The following is a 24,702-nucleotide window of genomic DNA, read 5'->3' on the forward strand; positions in this document are numbered from 1 at the left end:
GGCTCAGGAGACACTCTTTGCTGTACATGATTCATTAGGCAGACTGAACATATACCACTCACCTCCTGATGCCTTATTCATTTCCCTGAACAGGTATCTTTCTTTCCAAACCCTAAAGCTTCTCTACCATCTGAGACAGAAAGGGAATTACTTTATTCCCACCTCTTTGCAGGTCTGGTATACTTATTTTTCATTCCTCAGCCCTTCACCACACTGCCAAATGCTTAATGGTCTCTCACTCCTGATCAGGAGAATGGGCTGGCTGCTGTGGCAGCTGGAGGTCATTCTGCTTTCAAAAGGTCTCTGTTTCACCTTTGGAGCATCACTTAGGAAATTCAAAGGACTTTTTTTGAAGAATTTAATAATCTACTTCCCTTAAGCTGTTTTAAAAAGGGCTGAGATTGGTTTCTAAAGAGAGAAGACAGTCCTACTGGAAAGCAGGAAACCACATATGGGTTCTAAGGCCTGGCTAAAAGTTCTGGGGTTATTTAGTAAATAGTCTTTGTCCTGCAATTTATTTTGGCTTGTGATTTGATGACTTTGGTCCTCATAAAAGGAACTTAGGTGGTTCACTATCTTAACTGCCCTCAGTGAGTCAGTCTGCTAGCTAACATCTCAATTCTCAGCAGAGATTTTACCCTAGGATTAGAGCACAGGGAGATAATTACTAGGAAACAGCAAATTAATGACTGTAACCATCAGGTTCACTTTTCCAAGATCCATCAGAATATTTCAGGTTGCCTATTTCAGTTTTGACTCATTATTTCTTGCTGCTGTTTGTAAATGCTCTGTTAAATACCTCACCCAGCTCTGAGCTCCCTGCAAAGGCATTTTCTAATATCAGTAATTAGTCTGGGCAGCAGTCCTGGCTCTGGCCACTGCAGGTGCATCTTGTCCCTGGTTTCAGGCACTTGGCATATATACAAAACCAGTCTGTGGGCTCTAATTTCCAACACCACACCCCAGACCCACTCCTCTGTGTCTAAGGTAGGGACACATGATGCTATGCAATGTGACAAATCCAATGAGGATGAAGACAACCACAGCAGTAGAAGGTTAATACGCAAGAAAAAGACAACATACGGGTGGTCCGTCGTACTGAAGAGGAAAGAGAAGTTGTGAGCGAGAGGGAGTTCTCCTCTCTGTCTCGGTCTCCTGATACACCTCGTCGAGGAGGAAGGATAGAGGAAGGTCTTGGTAGAGATGAACGCTTCTCAGGGCTCTTGCTTACTCCATCCTAATAGCAGCACAATAACAAAGGAAGGTTTAGTTTTCAAAACTCACTCTTTGGGCTATGCTTTTCCTGTATCTATACACAGAGGAGAAAACCTTATCCTATGGCCCAGTTTGCTCCTCACACAGGAACCTGAGGGGATCAGTCACCTTCCATGCTCTGCTTTAGCTCCCTGGTGCTTCTTTACTGCATCAAAACATCTTCTGATGACTATCCCAAGACACATAGGGATATTCTTGGATCTAAATATGGCTGGATCCCGCAGCTGGCTCTTAATAAGGAAAAAGGTAAGGTTTTTTAGTGCAAGTTGGAAGTAAAAGAACTCTCTTGAACTCAAGTGTGAAATTCCTATGTGAATTTACGTGCAAAGTAACTGCACTACTGATGTCCAGAATACACCATACACTAGATTTGTAGGTGTCATGTGATTTTTGCATAAACGAACACTAACTTGTAAATTTCTTAGGGAGATAAATTTTTAGCTACAGAGGTTTTTTGCTGTTGTTGTTGCTTTGGGCTTTTTAATCCCTGGAGTGTGGGATTATAAATCCTGTTGTTTTAATTCCTTGTATAATAAAATGTTTACTTTTTGAAATCAGTGCATACCTTCTCTTTACCTGAGTAAAGTAAACCTCTCTTTACCATTAAGGCAAAGGCCATGTATGTTAGAATATTTTTGAGCTTATGGGAAGTGCAGCCAAAGACAGACCAGCATAAGCAGACATTCTTCCTAAAGACAAATGATGATGGTCCCAACCAGTAAAAGACACACCAAGTACAGCATTAAAGAAAAAATATAAGTCAATGGCAAAACCAATTTTTAAATGGGGACAGTCAGCTCAGCATAATGTAGATTTGAAATGCAAGTGAAATGTAAACACAGAGAAGCTGGAATGAACTGCCAAACATATTTTTAAATTTATACTGTAACTTCTTCACAAAGTCCTATGCGTTGACTAAATTTGGTTCCTTGAGCATTTGGATTCTGCCCTATTCTATCACCTACTCCTTGTGATTAGAATTGTACTCTCCTACACTGGAGACTGAATTTGATTTCAAAGAATATTAACAGGTCAAAAATAACATTTTTTTAAACTTGGAAGGCATATTAGTCCTGCTGTTCTTTATCACTTAACCACTTGCGAATGACTGTAACTTCTTGGCAGTTAATGAAGTAGCATCCATATGATCAACAGAAAGAAAATATGTCTTTCTAGCTATAACTTATTTCACTTACATTTCCTCTAGAGTATCTCCATTTTTATCCATTTTGTAGCACAGATCTTGTAGCCTGCTAATCAGTTTTCCTGCCACTGGATGTAAGTAATCCCACAAGAGCTTTGCAGAGAATTACTCAGATTCAGAGAGTAGATAATGTGTTTCATGGAGTTCACCTGCGCATCTCTAACTCTCTTAACTAATTCTGCTACCTTACCTTAGTGTCTGATTTTGAGTCTCTTGGGCCTGCAGAGGAGGGCCGAACAAAATAACTGTCTGTATTGAGAAAAGTGGCCCTTTTAGTGGTTAATGAGCAAGCTGAGCTGGGTCTTGGAGGAAGCAATGACTTTGCTCTAGACTTTGAGGCAGGAATCTTTGACAAAGAGGCAGTCTAGTCATGAGAAAACAAACAAAACACAACATGAAGCTGGACAAAAGGAAAATACATGCAACGTGGACCAAAAAAAAAAAAAAAGCCAAGCTATGAATTAGTACTTTTCCTGTGTCTGGTAATGGTCTCTGCAGATCTGAAAATCATGGAAGTTTCAGTTTTGTGTTGTTTGCCTGAAACCACCTAGGCCTGGACAGAGTTACTGATTCTAGGAAGTGCCTTTTTCTACAGATGCCACTTTGGTCTTGTGTTAATAGGAAAAAACTGGTGCCAGCTGGGGCATTTAACTGGTACAACTGCTGGTTGGCTGCATTAGAAACAAGTGCAAAGCTACAGAAACACCAAGAGATCCCAGTCCTTTAAAGTTGAAATATATCCCTCCAGGTTAAAATCAAGAATAAAAGTAGAAATCTTAGAAGCAAAGTTATACCAGTATTCCCACAACAGCAGAAGGATAAGACAGTATTACTTCTTTTGCCGTTGTGTACAGACAAAATCCCTAACACACTCTAGATACTGCTCTGTGCATTTGGTGTCACTTCACAGAAATTCATAAATTTATATTGACTGTATGGAGTCCTGGGATGAGGAAAGCCATATATGGTTGAAAGGCTGACACAGTATGTTATTGTGAACAAATACTTGTTTGATACTGAATAATGACAACATCCCATTGAAAGAACAATTAAACACCAACAGGACAGACAGAAAATCTTTGTTAATACTTAGGAGCACGTTACTGCTTTACAAAAAGGAATCTCCTGGAAACAGAATAGGGCTACTTACTTAAGAAACACTTTTTTTCTTCCACAGGTGTAACTGATACTACAAAGAACAATGGCAAAGGAGTTACCTTGGTAGTCCTGATTATCTCTGTAGTCATACTAGCATGAAATTACACATAGGAATAATCCCAATGGGCCTGTCATTCTGGGATTTGTACTGAACTTTAGCCATAGAAAACTTGGCATTTGATCTCAATCAATCCCCTAGACTTTCTCAATGCTCAGAAAAGGTGCATGAGTTGCTTTTAAGTTGTCTTGTTAGAAAATGAGAAAAGAATGGGCTGTCCAGCTCTGACAGGTCTCTGGCTTAGGCTATATACCCAGCCTATGGAAAACTGAAGCTGGTGTGCTGAACATCATCCATGACATCACCCACATGCTTAAGAATTGCAGAACTGCGTAACAAGCAATTCCAATCCAACAACAGCGCTGAGAGGAGTTCTATTGGATGTAATCCTCCAGACCAAGTAGCAAGACAAGAAATTAGGATGGAAGCGCTTTACTAGCAAGAATATATTCCCATTATGAGTCTTTCAAAATATTTATGCCCCTTTCTTTTAATACTTATTTTACTGTCTGAGAATAAACAGAATAAAACCAGTGAATAATTATTTACACAGAAACTACGGAATATGTGTTTCTGTCAAATCAAAGACTTTTCCAGACTTTGACTGACTTGTCATAGTTCAATTTATGGGTCTCATCCATTTGTGAAACTTTGGGTCCTGTTTAGAAATCCATGAAGGTATTTATTGATGCTGAAACTCTATGAAAGCAGGATATCTATGTTGGGTGGCCCCAAGAAGCAGACATTCTGCAAGCACCTTTCACCTAGCTTTCCAAACTAGAGACAGAACTAAGCACATGTTATTTGAGGCCCAAATATTCATCTGTGGTTTTCACCATTTTCAACTTGTGGGTCATGTAAGAGACTGGAAAACTCTTACAGATTAAGGTTCTAGTCACAGTGCAAAGACTTTTCACTCATATTGGTCAGTGTCTTCTGCGAACACATGAATCTAATGTGGATGCTAAAGATGGACAACACTGAGATCTGTCAATGGGACAGATGGGGAAAAGGCATGACCCTGAGCTACTGCACAGCTCTGGTTATCACAGTCTAGATTCCCTCCATGTTATTTAGGTAACAAGGCACTTTTTAGCATCAGTAATAGCAGCAGAATCTGCCCAAAGCTGGTTGAGCAAGTGAAGAAACCAGGTCTCAATCCCTGCAGAAAAACTCTTATTCTCTGTTAGCAATTCATTACCCCCAACCTCTGTTGTAATTTATGTTGCTGGTAGGGTCAGCTGTCCAGAGGACAAAGATCTATGTAACTCTCACTGAAACTCAGGGATTGCTGAAGTGGGGATGCAGAACCCTCACTTTACTTCAAGGTGTTCCTAACACATGGCACATGTTTCCATCATCTCTCTGTGAACTGCAGGTACACAGCTGCTTCCAGCAGATGGAACTATTTAGCCTTGCCTGAATTTGTCCTGTGTAAACTGCAGTCTGAACATGAATAACAAAACTGACCGGGCTGGATGATCTAACACTACCAGTGGAGAGGAAAAGGCTGCACTTGAAGGACATAAAAGCTGAAAACTGCAAATAAACAAAACAACAAAAATAGGGAGAGATCTTTATAAAAGCAGAGGCTAAGTCAAGGCACAGAAGAGAAAATGTCCAAGAGCTGTGTGAGTGTGGCAATCAGAGAGGCAAGGCAACAGAGAGAAAGTAAGCAGGGGACAGCCTTCTGATCTGTACTATAACATAAGGGGCAGGGATAGGAAAGATATACAGAAAGATAATTTCACAGAATGATTTTGCAGTTCTTGTACTAGAACATTCCATAAACACTGAAAATGGGCAAGTATTGGCTTCTCTTGTGCAAGTGTTGATGGTCTGTCAAGAAAAGACAGTAATAAAACATGCTCAGACTCAGCCCAGAAACCTGCCCAGATCTTACTTACTGTACTTGTAAAGAAGCTCTAATAGTTTCCCACTTATGAGCTGGAATGGGTCAGACCTGAAAAATCACGGTTCCTCCAAAGCTTCCAATTGGTTATACTGCTCTCAGCACTACCAGTTTCTTATGATTTATAAAAAAATGTGTAGCACTTCGTGTGACATAGCTTTTTGTTCCCCAAAGAATTGAGAGTCTGGTTTAGCAAATGAAAGACGTCACCCATGGAATGTACTAGGAAATATATTAGGAAATTTAGAGAAATTCTAAAGAAATTCTTAATTGTTAATGATGGGGGATGGCCCTGCTCAGGGGCAGGAGCTGGATGCAATGATCCTGACAGGTCCCTTCCAACTCAACTGAATTCTATGATTCTGTGATAACAATGACAAAGTGTCGTGCTGCAGATGTCAATTAGCATGTGTCACTGTCATGGAAAAAAATAATTGCATAGGGGATAGTGAATGGAGATTGGTTTCCTGGGGATTTTGGAATGATGGGACGGACACAGAGCAGGGTCAGCAAGGAGCAAGGGAGTCTTTGCAAGGGAGCCAGACACAGGAAGCAGAACAGGCTGTAGAGCAGATGAAGGGAATGCAAGGCAAGGCAGTAATCTGACAGGTTACAACACAGACAGTGGCCTAGGAAGTGGCCATTCTGAAAGGACTGAATCACATATAAATTCTACTGGCCAGTAACTTCTACACAGGCAGGGCCCCTGCAGAATACTGGGCTATGGAATGGTGCACCAGGAGATATGCAGCAGTCCTGGGAGAGGACTTCTGCCTACACAGCAGTTGAGCAAGGTGGCAATGCAAGTTGGGTGCTGCAGGAAGGGCCAAGATATGCACCTTATCCCACAGAATGGCCTGGCTTAAAATGCTGACCAGACTCCAACTCCTGCAGTTTGGAGCCTGTGTGCCCCTCTATGGATCTGCAAACTGTCACCATCTACCACTTGAGACTAGACTTCAAAGGTTATTCATGAAAGGTGGTTTTAATTACCCTTTGAAATGAATAATGAATATGGCAAACAAATTTTAAATTGAACACACAATTACTTACTGAATTAACACAAAAAGATATTAAGTAAGGGCAAAAGGAGATTATAAAGATGAACAATAAGATGATTTACTCACTGAGAGCTTTTCCTTTGCTTGTTTAAATACAGCAGGAGCCTGGTTTGTTTCACCACCTGCTGCTGAGAAATCCAAAGAAAGACTTGATAGTTAAAGACAGTAATAAGCATTTCCATTTAGTACACTTGTTAGAACAATTAAATGCCTTGAAACTACTGTGCAAAGCAAGTACTTTGTGAATTACCTTCAGTGAACTGTATGCAAAAATGTACTTGCCTTTAAAATTTCCTGTATTCATCTTACTTGAGGTAAAATGGTATTCTATGTGTTTCGAACAAAACAAAATTTTGTATTCACATTCCTAGAAGTCTATAAATTAAAAGAAAAAGGTTCCAGAAATAGCTGACAAATTTAAGAATTTCTGGTCAATCCTCAGGCAACTTAGCATCCTGATTTTCAGGACTGTCCTCTAAAAACCAGCCTCTTTAAAACATCCACAAATAAAAATTTGAAGAGAGTCCTCTATTGTCACCACTTTCAAAATAACAGCCAACATTCATAATGGAAAGAGAGAGATTCACTGTTGAATTATCGTCCTAGCTGTGTCAACAAGGTCACTATGTCATGGTCAACTAAGCTCTCAAGAATTTAGAAATTCAAGGTTTATCTGGGAGATCAAGTACGTTAATTCAGTATTTCATTTATCTGATACAACATGGCTTGAGGTAAGATCTTTCTCTTGGACTTTGATTCCATCCACAGTGGTTTTTGAATGGGGCAGCTTTTTGGAAATCAGGTTATTAGCTTCACCCCAAAGCTGCTGCTTAGGAAGTGATGTGCCACCTAACACCTAGACATGAAATCTTCTGGCACCTGTGCCAGGATGCCTTTGGTAAAAGCAGAAGTAGGACAGCAATCACAAATGACAACCTTCTCCTATAAACCTAACTGTTTTCCAACTCTAAAACCAACCCTAATTCCTCATACAGGAAAGGTCAGATTAATTTTTCCCTTTTCTAGTGCAGCTCCCAGGCATGGTGACATTATCCCTGATTTTCTGTCACACTACCCACTCTAGTCAAAGGTGTAGGAGAGAGAACTTGTGAGGAGGAAAAGAATATGTAACTGCATACTTCAGTTCGTCTGAATTTGTAAGAAGGGCAAGCACAGCAGAGCCTTCCTGTGTCACTTCACCACAGCTGTTACTGCTGGTTTGGGTCTGGTTTCCATCTCTTCTGGATAACCACAAACAGCTTCTTTCCTCCTTCCCTTGGCATTCAACCCTAACCAGTCATCACTGTGAGGTGGAAAAAAAAGCTGTGTCACTTGTACCGATGTACCTGGTAACAACCACAACTTCTCCATCTAAACACAAGATTTCTACAGGCCCTGCTGTTGGCTTAAATACACAACAAACATGCTTCACCTCAGGGGGCGACCCCAGAATTGAAAACAAGAAACAGAAACATATAATGGCCAGGTCATTGTCCTGGCCTTGCCTCCGAAAACACTCCTCTGATAACACAACTGCAGTAGCATCTCACAGCCACCAACAAAACACAGGCCAGGCTGGGGGTTTCACTCATGGAGCTACACTAGTCAAGGCAAAGACTTCCCAACTCTCTCATGAGGGTTGGCCATGCAATTTCTTTTTCAAATGGCAAGGACAAGTCTCTCAAAAAGCAGTCCCTGCCTCATGGATATGGTGCTGTAAGTTACTGGTATTTGCCAGTGCTTACCAGTGATGTGGGATTTTTTTTTCAGGTATTGAGGGGCATTAGGGGAAAGATGTACTTTTCTGGGCCATTGCACAGAAAAATAAAAGAAAATATTAACTTCTTTTGGTAGATATCTGTATCTTATGAATGGACATGTTTCATTTTGAAGTTATGGTAAATGCAGTGTGGAGATTTTAACTGACTGCAACACACTTGAAGCTCTGCGGACTACAGTGCCAAGAACTTTTGGGGGGTTTCATTACCCAGGCATCACTAAAACTGACAAGACCACTCCAAACAGGATGCACTGACAGTCAAAACTGGCTTCAAGAAATGGTGCTATATTGTACATAAAAAGAAAATGGGAGAGAAACAATGTCCCTCTAGATTCTAGACCCTGGAGAGACATTCAAGATCAGGGATATGTAGGATAACATGGCCACCTGCACTTTTAAAATATCACAGAGCACTGCACTCTCTCTCATGGTCTTCCCCCAAGTCCCATCAGGAAGTATAAAAATGTGAGGTAGAAGAAAATAAGGCATACTGTAATTTTTCCAGAGCCAATGGGTATACTGAAGCATTCTAAGAAATATTCTTGATCACTTGCTGGCGTGGTTCAAGCTCTTCTGCTTTAGAGCTCAAAGTTCAAGCCACATTTCTGAAGTTTTATGAACAGTCTGGGTCCATCATTTTGGTTGCTCTCCACCTCAGGACTTAAAAGTACAGGGAGATAGTTTTTGTATTATATTTCTCACTTTGACTAATACATCTGCTTCACTGTGTACTGCAGCGAGAGAGAAAAACCTCTGAGAGTTGCCAAGACAGCACATGTTTCAGGCACAGGGCAGATTTCCTTATCCAAGTCCATTGGTATGACTTAGTCCTCTTTGGGATGCTACAGGTCAGAACAGTTCAGAGGACATAGTGGTAGAGTACTTGAGGGCACAACAGCACTGACCACACAGCTGTAGAGGTGTAGATGAAGTTGAGAACACTACAAAGCCAGTGCCTTCCCCCAGCCATGTCCACAGCTTATTGAACCCCCGGGGCTTTTGAAAGAATACGTGAATTATAGGTTGTAACTTCTGGGCTATCAAGCTGTGCTTCAGCAAGCAGAAAGAGATAGCAAGAACTGTTTTAATTACTTTAAAAATTCCTCCCTCTTGGGTAATTCTGGTCCAGAGCGCAAGTTAGGACGGCCCAGAGACTGCAAACAGGATGAGCCATCAGTGCAATACAGAGGGGACTGAACCAGCCTTTCCTTTCCTGGTTCCATTTCTCCTGAGAGGGGTAAGTAAAAGGATGAGATTCATCACAGGAGCAAGGTGATGGGATTGGGTTCTGGGATGGGTTCTGGTGTCCTAATGGAACACAGCTAGGATACAATCTGCACTTCATACAGCAGAGGCACGATACTAAACCTGCTCTCATGTAACCATCCTCTTACTGCATTTTCACCGGTCAGACCTCCCTGCTGACATTGGGTCTACATTTACAACAGGAGTGACAGGTGCAAAACTGCAGGAGAATGACTGCCTAGGGACACTTCTAGTATTGCTTTGCTTAACCATATGACAGGTAATGAATCTTCCTGTTAATTTCTAAGCTGTGAGAAGATGCCTATGCACTTCTGCATTTCTGTGCATGGCTTTTCTCTTAATAGCCCTAGTTCCAAACAACCACACTATAGCCTGTGGCTATGTGACATGACAGAAAAGCTGGCCTCTTTTAGCAATTATTTTTTTAAGATCACAGTGAAAGTCAAGATATTCATCCTTCCACTCTGAACTCACAAGAACCATGAATGATATGTGAAAATGCTGGAAGAGTTATTTTGGTCCTCTAAATAATGATACACCCATCAAGTCGTAACAGGCATAATTTCTTTCTTCCTTTCATCTTCCTCTACCAAATATTAAGATTTTTGTTAGGAATGCATTTCGCAGTGTGAGCCCAGATTTCTTCTCTCGCAGCTCCATGCTGCATGTAGCTGGATTCTCCCTGTGGATTTTGACTGTACAGCATAAACATCAGTGACAGACTGGGAATTATCTATACAGATATCATCAATAAACAAAATATAAGTCTGAAACACTTCTTATTATGCATGAGAGTAAAAAAGCAGAATAATGGAAATGCATACCATGGTTTAAGTTGCCAACATTTCCCACCAGAAAAAAAAATAAAGCATCATTTAAAAGAACTTTTTAAAAAATAAACAAAAAAAAGATGAGTAGAGATTCCTAGAACACCACACTCTAAGCACGATGCCAAGTTACAACCACAGTGCTTGGAGGCCCAAGCAATGACAAGCATACGTGATCATGGCCTCCATCAAATAAATAAACAAATACCAGGAAAGAAAGAATAAAAGAAAAATGGTACAAAACACTAAAAACGCAATACTATTTGTGAAGACTGACACTCTTGGAGGAAAAAAAAATAGAGAAGCTGCTATAGCTATGAAATTTTAAAAAGAAAATGTCTATGTTTGCCAGCCACATTGCATAACTGAACAGAATGCAGTCACCTGTCTGCTTCCGTTTAACACAGGAGAGATGAGTTGGTCTAGTATATTTGATAGCAGGTTTTAAAATGATTTTCCTGGAGGGAGAGTGGGCCTGAACTTCAGTTTTTTTAGCAAGTTCAGCTTTCTTATACACTGCTATGGACAAAAAGAACACAAAAACATAGAATCAGAAACAAACCTCAGCAAACCATTTCATATGATTAATACATCAAGTGTCAGGCCCACTGCTCCACAACTCCAACCCAACGCATTGCTTCTTCATAGGAACAAATCCTACGCTGGAAGAGGGGGAGCACTGGTGCATTGGTTCAGATGCATTACCCAGTGATCAGTGGGGATGCCTACAATGAAATAGGACCAGTGGAGCAGTGAGCCTTGCACATGGCTTCTCACATAATTGTACAATATCTCATTAGAAACCACTACCGTTAATAATGTTATGGTGCACATCACGTATAACAGAGTAACCAGATACTGTAAAACAGTAAGAAAAGAAAAAAATTGTAATAGGAGTGTTAAATGAACCTTTTTTCCTTCTCACTTCATCTCTGGAGAGTGTGCTAGGTTCCTTTTTAGCTATTTTCCTTTCAGGAGTGGAAATCCTGCCTCTCCCAGTTTTAAAAGGTTTCTCTTTTTTATGCTTATCAAGAGATGATCTTCGCAATTCTCTCTCTGCTTTCTCCTCTTTAGGAACAGTCTCTAACTGTTCAGTCATGATGCTCCTATCATCATCTGTAGGATCAGAGCAAATTACAACAACAAAGAAAAGATTAGTAACAAATGTTAACAATAGTTAGGAGGAGCAGGGAAAAAGTAGTTGAAGACAGAGCAGATGATTAAATTAAAATTTAATTTTTACCATTTTTCTGAAACATGCTGAGATTACTTTTATAACTGTAATAATTTTGCTTTTCAATCATTATGATTTGGAAGCAAAAATATTCAACAGACAAAACAGAAAGGATAATGCACACCTTGAGTGTCTGCCCAGAGACTGTCTGTGTCCATGATGGAGTCATCAATTGTTGTTTCATCTTTGTAGTCATCACACGTCTCCGTTTTGTAGTTAGTGAGCAGGATTTCTTCTCTCTGGGGTGAAGCAGGAGCCTCTCGGGAGCCTTCCTTCGGCTCAACTTCCACTTCTTCAACATCAAGGTCCTCTTCAGCCTGGGAGTCTCCTGTTTCGATGTCCTCCTGCTGAGTAGCAGCAAAGCGCACACTGTGAGAAGCAGATTCACCCTCATCAACTGTTGTCTGCACCACTGTGATAAAGTCATCCTCCACTGTCACCACTGATTCAATAATGCCTTTCAATTCAGGCAGTGCTTCTGGGCTACCCTTGGCTCCCATTTCTTCAGTAGCAGGCTTGCCAAAGTCTGGGGGCATTTCTGATACAAGATGCTGTTTATCCTCTTCTTTTGCTTCTTGCCCTGCTTCCACCTCTTCTTCCTCATATTCTTCCCCTTTCAGGGCTCCAGCTGCCAGCTCACATGGCAGCAGCTTTTGGGTTTCCATAGGTTTCACAGCTCTATCAAGAATCTCTTCAACTTCCTCTACAGGTTGTGGTATGCTCTCCATCTGAATCTCAGCAGGCTCCTCCTGAAGAGGCTCAGCTTTTGGAAAGAGGAGTTCCACAGAAGTCCCCTTTGCTGGTAACTGTGTAGGCATCTCTTCCCCAGACATGGCAGGTTTTGGATGTTCTGCTTTGATATCCTCTGGTTTCACAGATTCTCCATTCAAACTTTCTTGGGCTTGATCATGTTCTCCACTAGATTCATAAGACTCCTCTTTATCAACTGCTTCTTGGTGTACCAGATCTGGCTTAGCTACTTTCTCCTTAATTTCTGTTTCTGACAGTTTGGTGCTGTCCTTCACATAACTAGGCTCAGTCCTGGAAAGTACATCTGCATCCTCTGCTTCTCTGGAGAAGATGGTCTCGTCTTTCTGCTGAGTGTCTTTGGGTTCAGGCTCTGCTCTTTTAAGAGAGGCTTTGTCCTTCCCTAAAGGAAGAGAAACAACCTCACTAATCTTAGCGTCTAACTTATTCTGATATTCTTGGTCAGCTCTCCTTGCAGCCACCTCCATATCATGCTTAATAGCATTGTAATCTGGTTTAACTGGAGCTTCTATCTCAGCTATTTCAGGAACAACACTAAGAGCCTTCTCCTTCTCCATCAACAAACAAACAGAATCCTTTTCTATTGCTATCTCTGAAGCAGAAATTCTGTCATACATGGTATCGGCAGGTAAATGAACTTTATTAGCCACACTTTCTTCTTTCCTTTCTAACATTGCCTCAGCTCTTGTCATCTCTGGTTCTACCCCTTTAATGGAACAGACCTCTTTAGAGTCAACTTGATCTTCACTTTTTTCTAGCACAGTATCCAGTTTCTCCTTTTTCTCCTGCTCAAAGTCCCTCACCAGAATGGGCTCACCATGCTGACCTAAGTCTTTTTCACTGAGGAAGTCTTCTGATTTTTCAGCAGCTGCCAGCTTCACTTCTATTAAAGACAGGTCAGGAGTGAGGCCACGTCTCAGTTTTTCATCTGTGCCTTCATAGAAGGGACAGGTTTCACTCGTTAAATTCTCACTGTCCTGAACTGGAGAAGGGAGTGGTACTGTGTACTTATTGAAAACACAGTAGCCCAAGTCTTCCAGCTGACTTTCAGCTTTTAGAATTACGTGGTTTTCATTTGTTACAGGTGGCAGGGCTGTGCTGCTGTCTTCCACAATACTGTCAGAAGGAACTGACTTCTTCTGTGCTGCCTCAGCATCTGCACTCACAGAGGCTAATCTAGATCTTGTCCCTGCCAAATCTAACATTTCAGGCAGGTCAGGAGCCAGGACAGCCCCATTTTTGTAGTAATCTTTGGCCTGGAAAGATGGCTCAGCCAAGGTCTCAGGCTGGGCTTTTTCTTCTACCATGTGCTTATCTTCCTCTCTACTCTCAGTGGGGAAGCAGGGGGCCTTCTCCAGTGCTGGTGTGGTTGCTGGCAAGTAGTCATCACCTTCATCCATACTTCCACTAGTGTTTGTTAGAATATCTGAAGCGAGGGGAGAAAGATCATGTGCACGACCAAAACTAAATCCTAGGGCTATTGAATCCAGGCAGGACATGGGCAAGTTAATAGACATACTTCTCTGTTCAATTGCAGATCTCCCCCCAAGTCCCAGGCTCCTGCTCAGAGTTAGGTCATCTTTGTTTTTACTGTGAAGTTCTCTCTTATCCCCATAGACTTTGGGGTCAATAGTGAACATTCTTTCTGTTGGGGAACTAGGTTCTTCAGATGTGTCTGGTGTATAGCTCTGAGCCAGGGTACTGTACCCCATTTCACGAGTATGCACATTCTGCTGCTGATTCAATTCTGTCTGTAATTCTTCCTCTTCCTCCTCCTCTTCATATTCAGGTATTAGACGACCTCTCTGATAAGGCTCATATTTACTCTCTTTAGTGTCACTTAGCTCATAGTAATCACTGCTTTGTTTCAGACCATCTGCTTTAAATGCTTCCTCCTTCAGAGCAGAGGTTTCAAAATACTTCGACATTCCTGATTGATCCTCCTCTTCTTTCAGTTGATGAGGAGCTGAAACACTTGTCTTAGCAGTATCTTCTTTAACATCTTTCTCTTGAGAAGCTTCAAGAGTAGGAGTCTTCTCAGTGGTTAAACCTGGTACCTCAGGAGCTTTCTCTGTTACTCTGGATAACTGAGTGCTATCAGGGTGCTCTACTGTTTTATCAAGGGTCAGTTCATGGCTCAACTTAGCTGGGGGTACCTGCATGCTTTGCTGCGTCTCCCTTTTCACATCTGCTGCTGCTGAGAGCTCACTTTGGTCCATTTCTTTTTCTGCTTTGAGAGTATCAGGTGACTTTTTAGCTTCACCATCCTTTTGAAAGTCTGTTTTGTCTAGGGAGCCTGTCTTAACTTCAGGTTTTGCAGTAAATTTACCATTATCTAACATTTGAGCCTCCCCTTTATCATAGAAGTCATACCTTTCTTCCTCATCGCTCTCATCCTTAGTCATGTCCTTTTCCTCCCCCCATGGAGGGATTTTTGGGGTGCTTGGAGTTTTCAAGCCATCTACAGTTACTGCTGAGACTTCTTGTAGAGATAATGTCCTGTCTTTGTGGATCTGTTCATCTTTACTGAGATTTTTGGCCAACAGTTGGTCAGTGGGTTCCTGGTGTGTTTTGAAACCATCTTTGAGTGAAAGCTCCTGCGGGAGAGCAAGAGATGGGCCTGAAGGAAGTTCACTTTTGGCTGCTTCTGCCTTGGGTTCTGGTAGCAATAGAGAACTTTCACCATGGCTGATGGCACCACCTTTGACATCTTTGAGGTTGTCTTGAAATTTGATAGCCATAGCTTGATTGGTTGATGAGGGCATACCTACAGTCCTTTCTTCCGTCCTGCTCTCTTCAGGCAGTTGAGATGACAAGTGCTTTTGTTCTTGAGGAGCAGGAGGCTTAGCAGCAGGTTCTGCAAAACTGGCTTCCCCTTTCTTCTGTGAATCAGTTTTCAAGATCCATTCTGATGGATATGAAAGCATTTTTTCTTTGTCTTTGCTCTCTGAATCCTTTTTATCTGCAGCCTCTGCTTTTGCTGACTGTGGAACTAAGGCATCATATTTAGGTTGCTCAACAGTCTTACTGTCTTTCCCAGAGTCATGTTGCTTTGTGTCTAATGGTTCTTCTGCAAAAGGGCGTGTGCCCTCCTGGACATGGAATTCCATCTTCGTGGCTGCAAATAAATCTGAAGTAGTTTGTTTGGGTTTTATAGCAAAATTATTTAAAGCACTTACAGGCAGGCAGTCATGTGGCTTACAACATTTTGGTATGAATGATGGAATGGAAAGGGAGAAAGATGTGAGCATCCAGCAAGGCCATCTGCCTAGAAATCTGCTTTAAAATGTTAAATACTAGTTTCCTTTCAATAAATAAAAAATGTGAGTTGTATACATATAAATGTAAGCACTGAAATGAGATGATTTCATGTAAATTCTTCATCTTCATGATTTGTATATATAACAGCAAAGCCACAAATAACCTCACTTCATTAGAAGCTTTGCTGGACTCTTATGTTAGTTTTGTGTTAGTAAAGTCTGCAACTTTAAAGGAATCAATAGTACCTTTGTGTGTTGCTGATACTTAAAACATACATAGTTATACATTTCTATGTATTTTTTACATTTTTTACTACATGCAGCCTAAACTAAAGAGATAATGCACGCAAAGGGTTTTGCAAGTTTCAGAAGAGGCTGTCTTTTTAACTGTAACAACTTTTAACACTCGCTCTTTGTCAAAAGACCAAAATCTCACTGCTGTCACGAAACCAGCATGTGGAAATCAGCAACAGACCTATTAACAGTCCCAGATCTTGAAGGTCTGGTCTTCAAAATGGCCAGTCACCTACAGCTGTAGCTGAAGTCAAAGAATACTTGGCTTGTTTCTGGGACTCTAGATCAGGCCCTTATTAAGTTAATTTGAAACTAAAAAGGCTACTCGTATACTCTGCCACTATATTTTCAGAGAGTAATACCTAGTTAAGTTTCTTTTTTAATGCCTACTCTGTTAATCATTAATAGCTTGATCTTTTTTTAATGTCCTGTGGAAGATAATGATTCCTATCTCATTGAAATCTTCCCATAATGGAAAACATGAAGAAAAAGACTGCGGAATGTGGCATATCTTTCTGCACTAATCTGTAAAAAAGGTTTTATGAGTTTTTTCTAAAGCTTGTTACAACTAGCATTGAGTCAACTATGAATTTCCTCAGATCTGATTTGAAATCCATGGAGCCATCTTTTTGCTCTGATGAATCTGACTGTTTTTAGAACGATTAGTATCCAAGTATTGCTCATTCTTTAAATATTTGCATATATTAATACTGAGTCAAAAAAGCAACTGCCATTCTAAACTCTACAGGTAATCAAACCAGAAATCTACAACTACAGTAATTTTGCTCCTTTATGTTTTTACATTTGGTGACTGACTTGCAAACCCTATGAAGTATAAAGCATGGCCATTGGGCTGATGTCATCCTCGTTTCACAGAAATTAAATAGCTAGATACTGCTTTTCGCCATGTATCCTACTGGTGTCTTTTACTGTAGTGCAAGTGAGCAATACCAACAGCATCAAAACATATTCTGACTGCCAAAGGAATTCAGTGTTCTTCAGCTGGGCCATCCAGAACACAAGCCTCCTAAATGCAAGATTCCTTACCTAGGTAGGGAGTGGGTATATCACTACTCCACACAAGGTGTCTTTGCACCTTGTTCCACTGGCTGAAGAGAAATACCACTAAAAGAAAAATACTGAAGCCTAGTTCTTATGTACTGGAAGATGACTGCAGTAAATATTTTGCTCAGAGACTAAGTCAAAACTTCACCCAGTGCACCCAATCCTAACCTTCATTTCAAAGGAAATGTCCCAGGGGAAGTGATAGAGATTTTGCCTAAGAAGGGCACTCCAGCAGGGTTAACCATTTGTAATAAGGTGACACACACAAAAAATAAGAGTTCTAGCAATGACTGAGGAGAGGAGGGGTGGATTGAATGGATGACAAGGGTATGATATAAGAAGCAATAGCTCTAAGGAAGCTAAACCAGAAAGCACTGAAACATACACAAAAAACCCAAACCAACCAAACAAAAAACCTGCACACTGCAAACGGAAACATTTCTACAGTTTAAGCATCTTTATCTCACAGTCAAAGGCAGTAAATCTGCTGTTTGAAATAAATGCAGACAAACCTCTGCACCAAAAAGAAAAGAAAAAACATAGATTAGCAATGTGACTGGCAAACACATCTGAGATGGGGTAAGAAGGCTTACACACAGGAATAAGCTTAGCTGCAAAGCATATTTTATCATGGCAAAGTAAAAAATCAGGAATCAGCTGCAGCGGTGGGAAACCATGTTGTCATACAGCACCTACACAATCATATTATCCACAACACACTCTTCAAGCATAATAACAAGAGCAGTCATACCAATAAATGGGAAAAAACAGAAAATGAAGCAGCCTTGGAAAGCACTGGAGAAAGCCGGAGAAGGATTTGCTGGCAGCAAACACATGCAAATCTAAGGAGGATGCACCTTCCTCAGCCAAGGAAGGGGGTGTATCTTTCAGGAGCGCTCCCACCACAAAGGTCACACTCTCCCTGCTGAATGCCACACTTGGCACTTTGTCTTCATGACACACTGAACCAGAATCAGACTGACCCTCACAGAGGCCCTTTGCCTGGTCCAAAGGCTTAAGGGGCCCGTGCTCTTTCCCCACTTGCTTCCCAGGAAGAGCAGCAGGTTTCACTTCCACAGCCATCAGACTCTACTGGTTCTTCTTCTCAGGGGTGGAAAAAAGGAGGTGACATCAACACCAACACTAAACACCAAGCGCACAGCTGAACAGGACTGCTTTTACATAACCCTTTCAGGACTGCATTACATAATTTTTTCAGCTCAATATTTTCGATTTAAATCTGTGAAGGACTGCCAGTACCAGTTCATTTTAGCCACCATGGAGCTGAATTTTCCCTAGGGAAAAAACCAAACCAAAAGCCTGCCTACCCTCGGACAAGCATGTTTATGCTGTAAGATGAGAGCAGAAAGTGTTTTACAGGCATACCTCTCCCAAGGATGACAGTGGGTCAATAGTCATTGGAAATGGAGATGGAAAGGAATGATGGATGGCTCTGACAACACTAATGCATCAATGAGTTCAAAGTACACTGATATTTTTCTGATAAATGTGCTGTTTAGTCCAGTACAAGACATTCAACTGAGGTGGAGGAAGGTATGAGGCATTGATTTCTTTCCATTGACCTTGGTAATACAGACTGCTGAATGCCAGCAAGTCAATCTATTGTATGAATCCTGGATTTGGAAAATACTGAGAACTTTCATAGTTTTAACAGGCCTTATGCATGGCTAATAATGAATGGTTTTTGCAAGATTTCTGCCAAGATTCCTACACTAATGGGTTTATAAACAATTTCTCCCTTACACTGCCTGACATCTGAAATCTGTATGTAAAAATCACTATTTTAACACGAGGACTCTTCATTTTAAGAACCATTTAAAAGTGGTTTTAAATCTGGAAATGGCTGTATCCAGCCTCTTGGTATTACAAGGGCTTCATTTTTCTCTGGAGATAGGCCCACTGAAAACCAGACAATCAATCATCCATTTCAGCTATGGCCTTAAAAGAGTGATTTAAGAAACATAAACACTATTTGAGGCTGAGAAAATATCACTATGTAAAGAACAACACATTATTAATAACATATAAGATAATTAAGGTTAGATACTGTATCTTAAATGAACAGAAGCCAGAAGATTCAGAATCAGACCTGGACCAATGCCTGAGCATTACAGAAATAGTTGCATATAGGCAGATTGTAAAAGCAGCCTTGCAGGACAACAGGTCTCCAGCTACAAAAGACCCTGACTTGAAAAACTTGCTTTACTTTTCTTTTTCTGATTTTATGTACTTTTGTATGTGCATCCCTCTCAATTAAAAAATGCTAAGGAAAGCCTCTTATTTTACTCTGAGCAATACTCCTTCATTTCCTGAAACACTTTACACAAAGCCACATGAATAAAGATAATTACTCAAGCTAGAAAATTATCCCTGAATTAACAGAAGTATCGTATAACCTCCCTTTATGCAGCAGACTCTTATGCCAAACAGACTGCTGGCCAGCAAGGACAGCTGTTTCACACGAAAGTCTCAACTGGAAGGGATCCAGAAGGATCATTGAGTCCAACTCTCAAGTGAACAGCCCGTACAGGGATTGAATCTTGGCATTTTAGCACCGTGCTCTCACCAGCTGAGAGGATCTCAGGGTCTCATAATGCCTGTCTTTCCACTCATGATCCACCTTATTCCCCTTTTTTCTCCCCCACATATACGTTCTGAGATTTTACATTTTCACCAGAGGCAGATGATATGACTGAAAAGGAAACTGCCCATAAACTAACCAGGCTGTTATGTAAAGCTACAGGCACACAGCTAAAGTAAGGCTATCCCTGTGATTTTTCTATCTCCCTACTTTCAGTTAGACATGCTGACATTAACAATCTTCAATTATTAGCTCTGATCTCTTACTGGTGCTGTTACAGTATTAGGCTGTTAATTCTGTAATTATCCTGTTAATTCTGAAAACTCTGCTTTTCTTAAAATGACCCAGTGACCAGTTTCAGGGAGACAGCTCTATCTTCCTGAGACACAAACCTTTAGAGGATTCAGTACTATTTTTAACTTCAGCTCCCAAGACTGAGTGCTGTGAAATGAAACATCATCTATTTCACCTTTGAGAAGTCAGCTGTTCTGTTAGTCACTGAAAAAGCTTCTCCCTTGATTCCTCAAAAGCCATTTTACTTTTACATAATCCCCACTGATAAAATACTACTTACTGATGTGCTCAGCTCATAGAAAAGGAGGTACAGAGAGGCTTTTTTCCCCTCTGTGTTTGCAGTCAGCTGGCACACTGCAAATGGAGTGTGTCCACAAAACAACTGGAAATCAAACATGACCCAATACGGCCTGAAATTACCTGTGTACACTGGGGTAAAACTTATTTACTTCACCTCCTGGAGAATTAAAGTCCTTCCACAGCTATCTTTGGAATAGACATATTTTTTCCCCATTGTGTAAACAACTGACTTACTTTCAGTAACAATATTTTGGCCTACTTTGTGTACTGTTCTTGGCAGTATTTCTCTGGCACAAAGAACAAATTAGCTTCCAGTTCCTTTACCTAGCTTCTCCTTTTGGTTCTGCTATAAGCTAAGCCTGAAGAACAAGAGCCCTGATTTAAGTGGGAATCAGGGTTACACTGACCCCAAAGCTGCACTTGTTCATGCTGCAGCTTTACCTAGACATGGAGAGACTTTTGGAGGGGCGTCACTTCCATCTGGGGAGAAAATACAACTAGGTTTCCCTCCCCAGAAGGCAGCAATCCCAGGCACATAAAGAATGGAACAGATGGCAGGTGAGTAGAGGGGAAGAGGAACCAAATGGGACCATGCTCAGTTCACTTTCATCATGGCCCAACAAGACCTCTGTGCTCTTCACTGTGGCACTGGGGTGTGTACTAGAGCCAGTCCACTGCAAGCTGAACAAAGGGTGTTCATAGTACTCCGCATCCAAATTGTAGGGCTCCTCCTCGGGCACAGACACTGAAATGGAGGGCGTCAGGTGTCTATGCCACTCCCTGCAGTCCTCCACCCCTGCATTTACAAACAGACACACACAGACAAAGGCTGCAGGACAGACAGACAGACACAGAAAAAATAAGACAGGATGGACACATGCTCTAGCAGCACCAGCCACTATGTCATGCTGGAGAGTGGATGACACCATCCAGGCTATGGGTTAATGCAGGATGAAGGAATGAGGCAGTTGTGCATTTTAACACATGGACCATGTACCTGGCCTTTTCTACTGGATTTACAAACATCATAAACCAACCCTAGGAGTAAGTGAATTTCAAAACTCCACACTAATTACTTAGAAGAACACATGCTGTGCACAAACCACATCTCACAAGTCGCACTATACCCATATGTATTATACACCTGACTAACTATACTAAAAACCTCTGAAGTGTCCTGACATAGTTGTATCCCTCATAATAATCAGATTTAGTACTTAGAAGTGTAAAAATTTAAAAGTTCTTTAATTAAAAAGAAAACCAGCTTACATTTTGGCCAGTGGTAGCTTTATTTTTCTTGTATCTGTTTCAAAATTCCCCACTTTCTTCTTTTTCCTATAAATAAGCAGTGTTTAAACAACAAAAGAAAAACCCTTCCCCAAATAGCTAGCTACCTTTTTTTCCTGGTAAAGGCCACAAACTGCTGCTCACAGCAGTCTCTGTTAGTCCTATATTTTACGCTGTTGTGTCATGTTTCCGTGGATGAACTGGCTCCCGCCTCGGTGTTTGCTAATGCTTTGGAATGACAGCTTTATTCACCCATCACTGTAGCCTTGCAGAAAATCATATAATCGGGACTACACCAGCTACTGACAGGTACAGGGAGGGGTAGTTTGAGTTGTTTTTGCAAGACAAAGAAAAATAACACTACCCAATGAAAATGACTGGCCTACCACCTCATCCGTACAAACCAGAGAGGAGACCTCTAGGGGACCTCCTGTAGGCTGAGGAGTCCTCTCATCACAAATAAAGCTATGAAAAACTAAACACTCTAGTGCTAGAGAAAAGATGTTTATTACTATTCTCAGTGTATGACAACTAGCAGTTTGATGAACACTGAGCTGTTCGACTGGATTTCCTACCAGCTTCAAGTACAAGTCCATACTTTGTGTCCCTGGTATTTCTCCAGGCAATTATAACTTAGAGGATTTCCCCCAGAGCCCCCAAAGCTTCCACTCTTAGATCTAAAACACTAAGCCAGAAAGCAAGGCTTCAACACAGGCAGCATAACAGACCTATTTGTGGGACGCCAAAACAAGATGGCTCAGGAATGCTACCCTAACTGCCATTACCCAAGTCTTGGAAACAATTTTGATCCAAACCAATCCTAAGAGATCTAAGGTTCTTCCTGGCAAACAGCAGTAAGGTTTAAGTTTCTTTCTATAGTACACCATAACAAAACAACCTCTGTGTCTTTAGAAAAAGCACCTCTGCTTTCTGCAGCAACTGGCAGCAAGTGTCCTGTAATGTCATGGCATGGATTTTTTCTGCCTAGGAAAGGATTGCTGAAGGAGCAACCCATTCAGGCTCAATCACCCCTGAAAAGGAAAAAAAAGTAGCAACAAATGTCAATATTAGCAGCTTCTCTATGTATCACTGTCCTGCAAAAGAAAGATCGCCCATGTTTAAGACTAGTGCCAGCGCTCAGGCTGGCTGGGACCGAAGGTATGCTGTGGGCACAAAGACCACACATGGAACTCAGTTTAAGAGAACTGTATTCACAGTTTCTTTCAGGGAACAAAGAGTGCCTGAACCACCAATAGTTTAGCTGCTTCTCTTTTTAGCGGAATCCAACCCCCAGATTCAGGGGTTTATGCAATATTAAAAGAGGCAGGTGTGGAAAGACAACCTGGCAACCCACTTCTGCCAAGCAGGAAGCTCTGCAGAGAACTGCAATAGGAAATGCTAAGCACAGTGCTGTGCCCAAGCTTCCCATTTTTCCCTAGCACTTAAGAGCCAGAAGCAAGGTTGCAGAGAATCATCTCAATCTACTTGCAGTGCAGAACCTGTGGATTTCTTCTCCACAGAAGCATCTACAAAATTCTGCAACAGATTTGAGGGGGCTCACAGTTTGCAAAAGGCAAGTTGCAAGGGGGTGAGCCCACAGTTCAAGGCATGAGAGACCAGGAATCAACTCCCTCCTAAATCCAAGAAGGTTCAAATTTCAACTCCCCCTTCTCTGCAGGGTGCCCTCACACCAGCCCACGAATTACTGAACACAAGAGCTGAATCACTTGCCACCTCTTCAGCTGGAACTGAGACAACGTGGAGAGAAAAAGAGAAGGTTGATATGGTCAGAAGCTGAACACAGAGAAGGGAGATGTGCAGAAGGGGAGGTTCTCCTTCCAACTGTGGGTTTACTTACCCACATTTACCACAGACCTTCAAAAGCAAAATGCATCAACAAGAGTGAAGGTGAAATCCCAGGACTTCTCTATACTATTGCAAACAAGGCTGAAAATCCCTTCTTTATGGGCTCTGAACAGATTGTAGGCAAGAAAACAGAGGCCTTGCCTCTGCTCCTTAAAACTGCAGGAACTGACAGCAGTAAAAATACATGCTATTATGATGGTCCAAAATCACCAGGAGTGCAAAGCCTGGTACTGCTTGGGGCTGTTACATCTGTGGCTATTTTACAGATTTACACTGGTTTTTTATCAGTTTGAATAAAGATATTTTCAGAATTAATGCAATAATTTAATTAACAGGATAATGATGTCTTCTAAGGAGGCTATGCTTTTATTTCAGCAACAAGAAAAATCCTTTGTTATTATAGTCCCTTCTAATCTTTTCCATCTCAAAGCATGGGAAAAATCCCTAATGCATTTTAAAGTCCAAGATTAAAATCACTTCTCACAAAGGCTAATTCTGCTTTACCTTCCTTGTATATTTTGAGAATGCCTTTCAAGAAGTAATTTTCACCATCAACAGATCCATTTTCATATGACACTTGTTTCTTTTCAGTTTATAAAACATTCTTACTTGGTATATAAAGGCTAACCTGCCTATTTTAAAGTGGAAGACAGTCCATCAGAGGCACCCTTCTATCCTGTAATGTTTAAAAATTTTTTTACGTGAAGACGTTGTTGACTGTCGTCAAAAGGCACAGAGCACAAAAGAAATGCTGAGAAATTAGAGTATTACATCAGTCCTGCATGACCAGATACAACTGATAAACGGATTAGAGGGTGCTAAGGAGAATTTAATTTCCTGAACAAAATTATGTTATTATAGTTGAAATAAATATAATAATTTCAATAAGGCAAATCAGTTCTCTTACCTTCTGCAGCAGTAAAAAGGGACAGGTTCATTTGAATGCTTTCCTGCAGCCAAATCAAAGAAACCTACATCCAACTGACTCCTTTCTCTCATGAAATAAACTTGACCCAAAAACCTCTCTGTCTTTCCTACCTTTTTTTTTTTTAATTTGTGTTTGCTGCATGGCTGGCCACATCCACCTTTGTCAGTCTACAACAGTGATTTCCTTCCTACGTTGACTGAAGAAGTCTCTTGGATTCAAAGCAATGCAACACACACTGACAAGTGCATTAGGAAAAGCTTCTA

General features: G+C 41.1%; 1 protein-coding gene across 48 annotated transcripts in view; it reads right to left on the reverse strand.

Moving 5' to 3' along the window:
• Positions 1-24,702, reverse strand: part of MAP2 (microtubule associated protein 2) — a 241,516-nt gene that overhangs the window by 19,558 nt on the left and 197,256 nt on the right. For 27 of the 48 annotated variants that reach the window (XM_039555191.1, XM_039555190.1, XM_039555203.1 and 24 more), the window contains 5 exons: positions 11,900-15,673; positions 11,451-11,657; positions 10,926-11,060; positions 6,735-6,796; positions 1,084-1,237 (listed from right to left, as the gene is read on the reverse strand). In XM_039555191.1, coding sequence (XP_039411125.1) covers positions 1,084-1,237; positions 6,735-6,796; positions 10,926-11,060; positions 11,451-11,657; positions 11,900-15,673 — 4,332 coding nt within the window. The remainder of the gene's footprint in view (positions 1-1,083; positions 1,238-6,734; positions 6,797-10,925; positions 11,061-11,450; positions 11,658-11,899; positions 15,674-24,702) is intronic. The other 21 variants (XM_039555196.1, XM_039555195.1, XM_019286263.3 and 18 more) reach the window with 7 other exon arrangements.

The sequence above is a fragment of the Corvus cornix genome, chromosome 7 (assembly GCF_000738735.6).
Source record: "Corvus cornix cornix isolate S_Up_H32 chromosome 7, ASM73873v5, whole genome shotgun sequence".
In the NCBI taxonomy this organism is placed as follows: domain Eukaryota; kingdom Metazoa; phylum Chordata; class Aves; order Passeriformes; family Corvidae; genus Corvus; species Corvus cornix.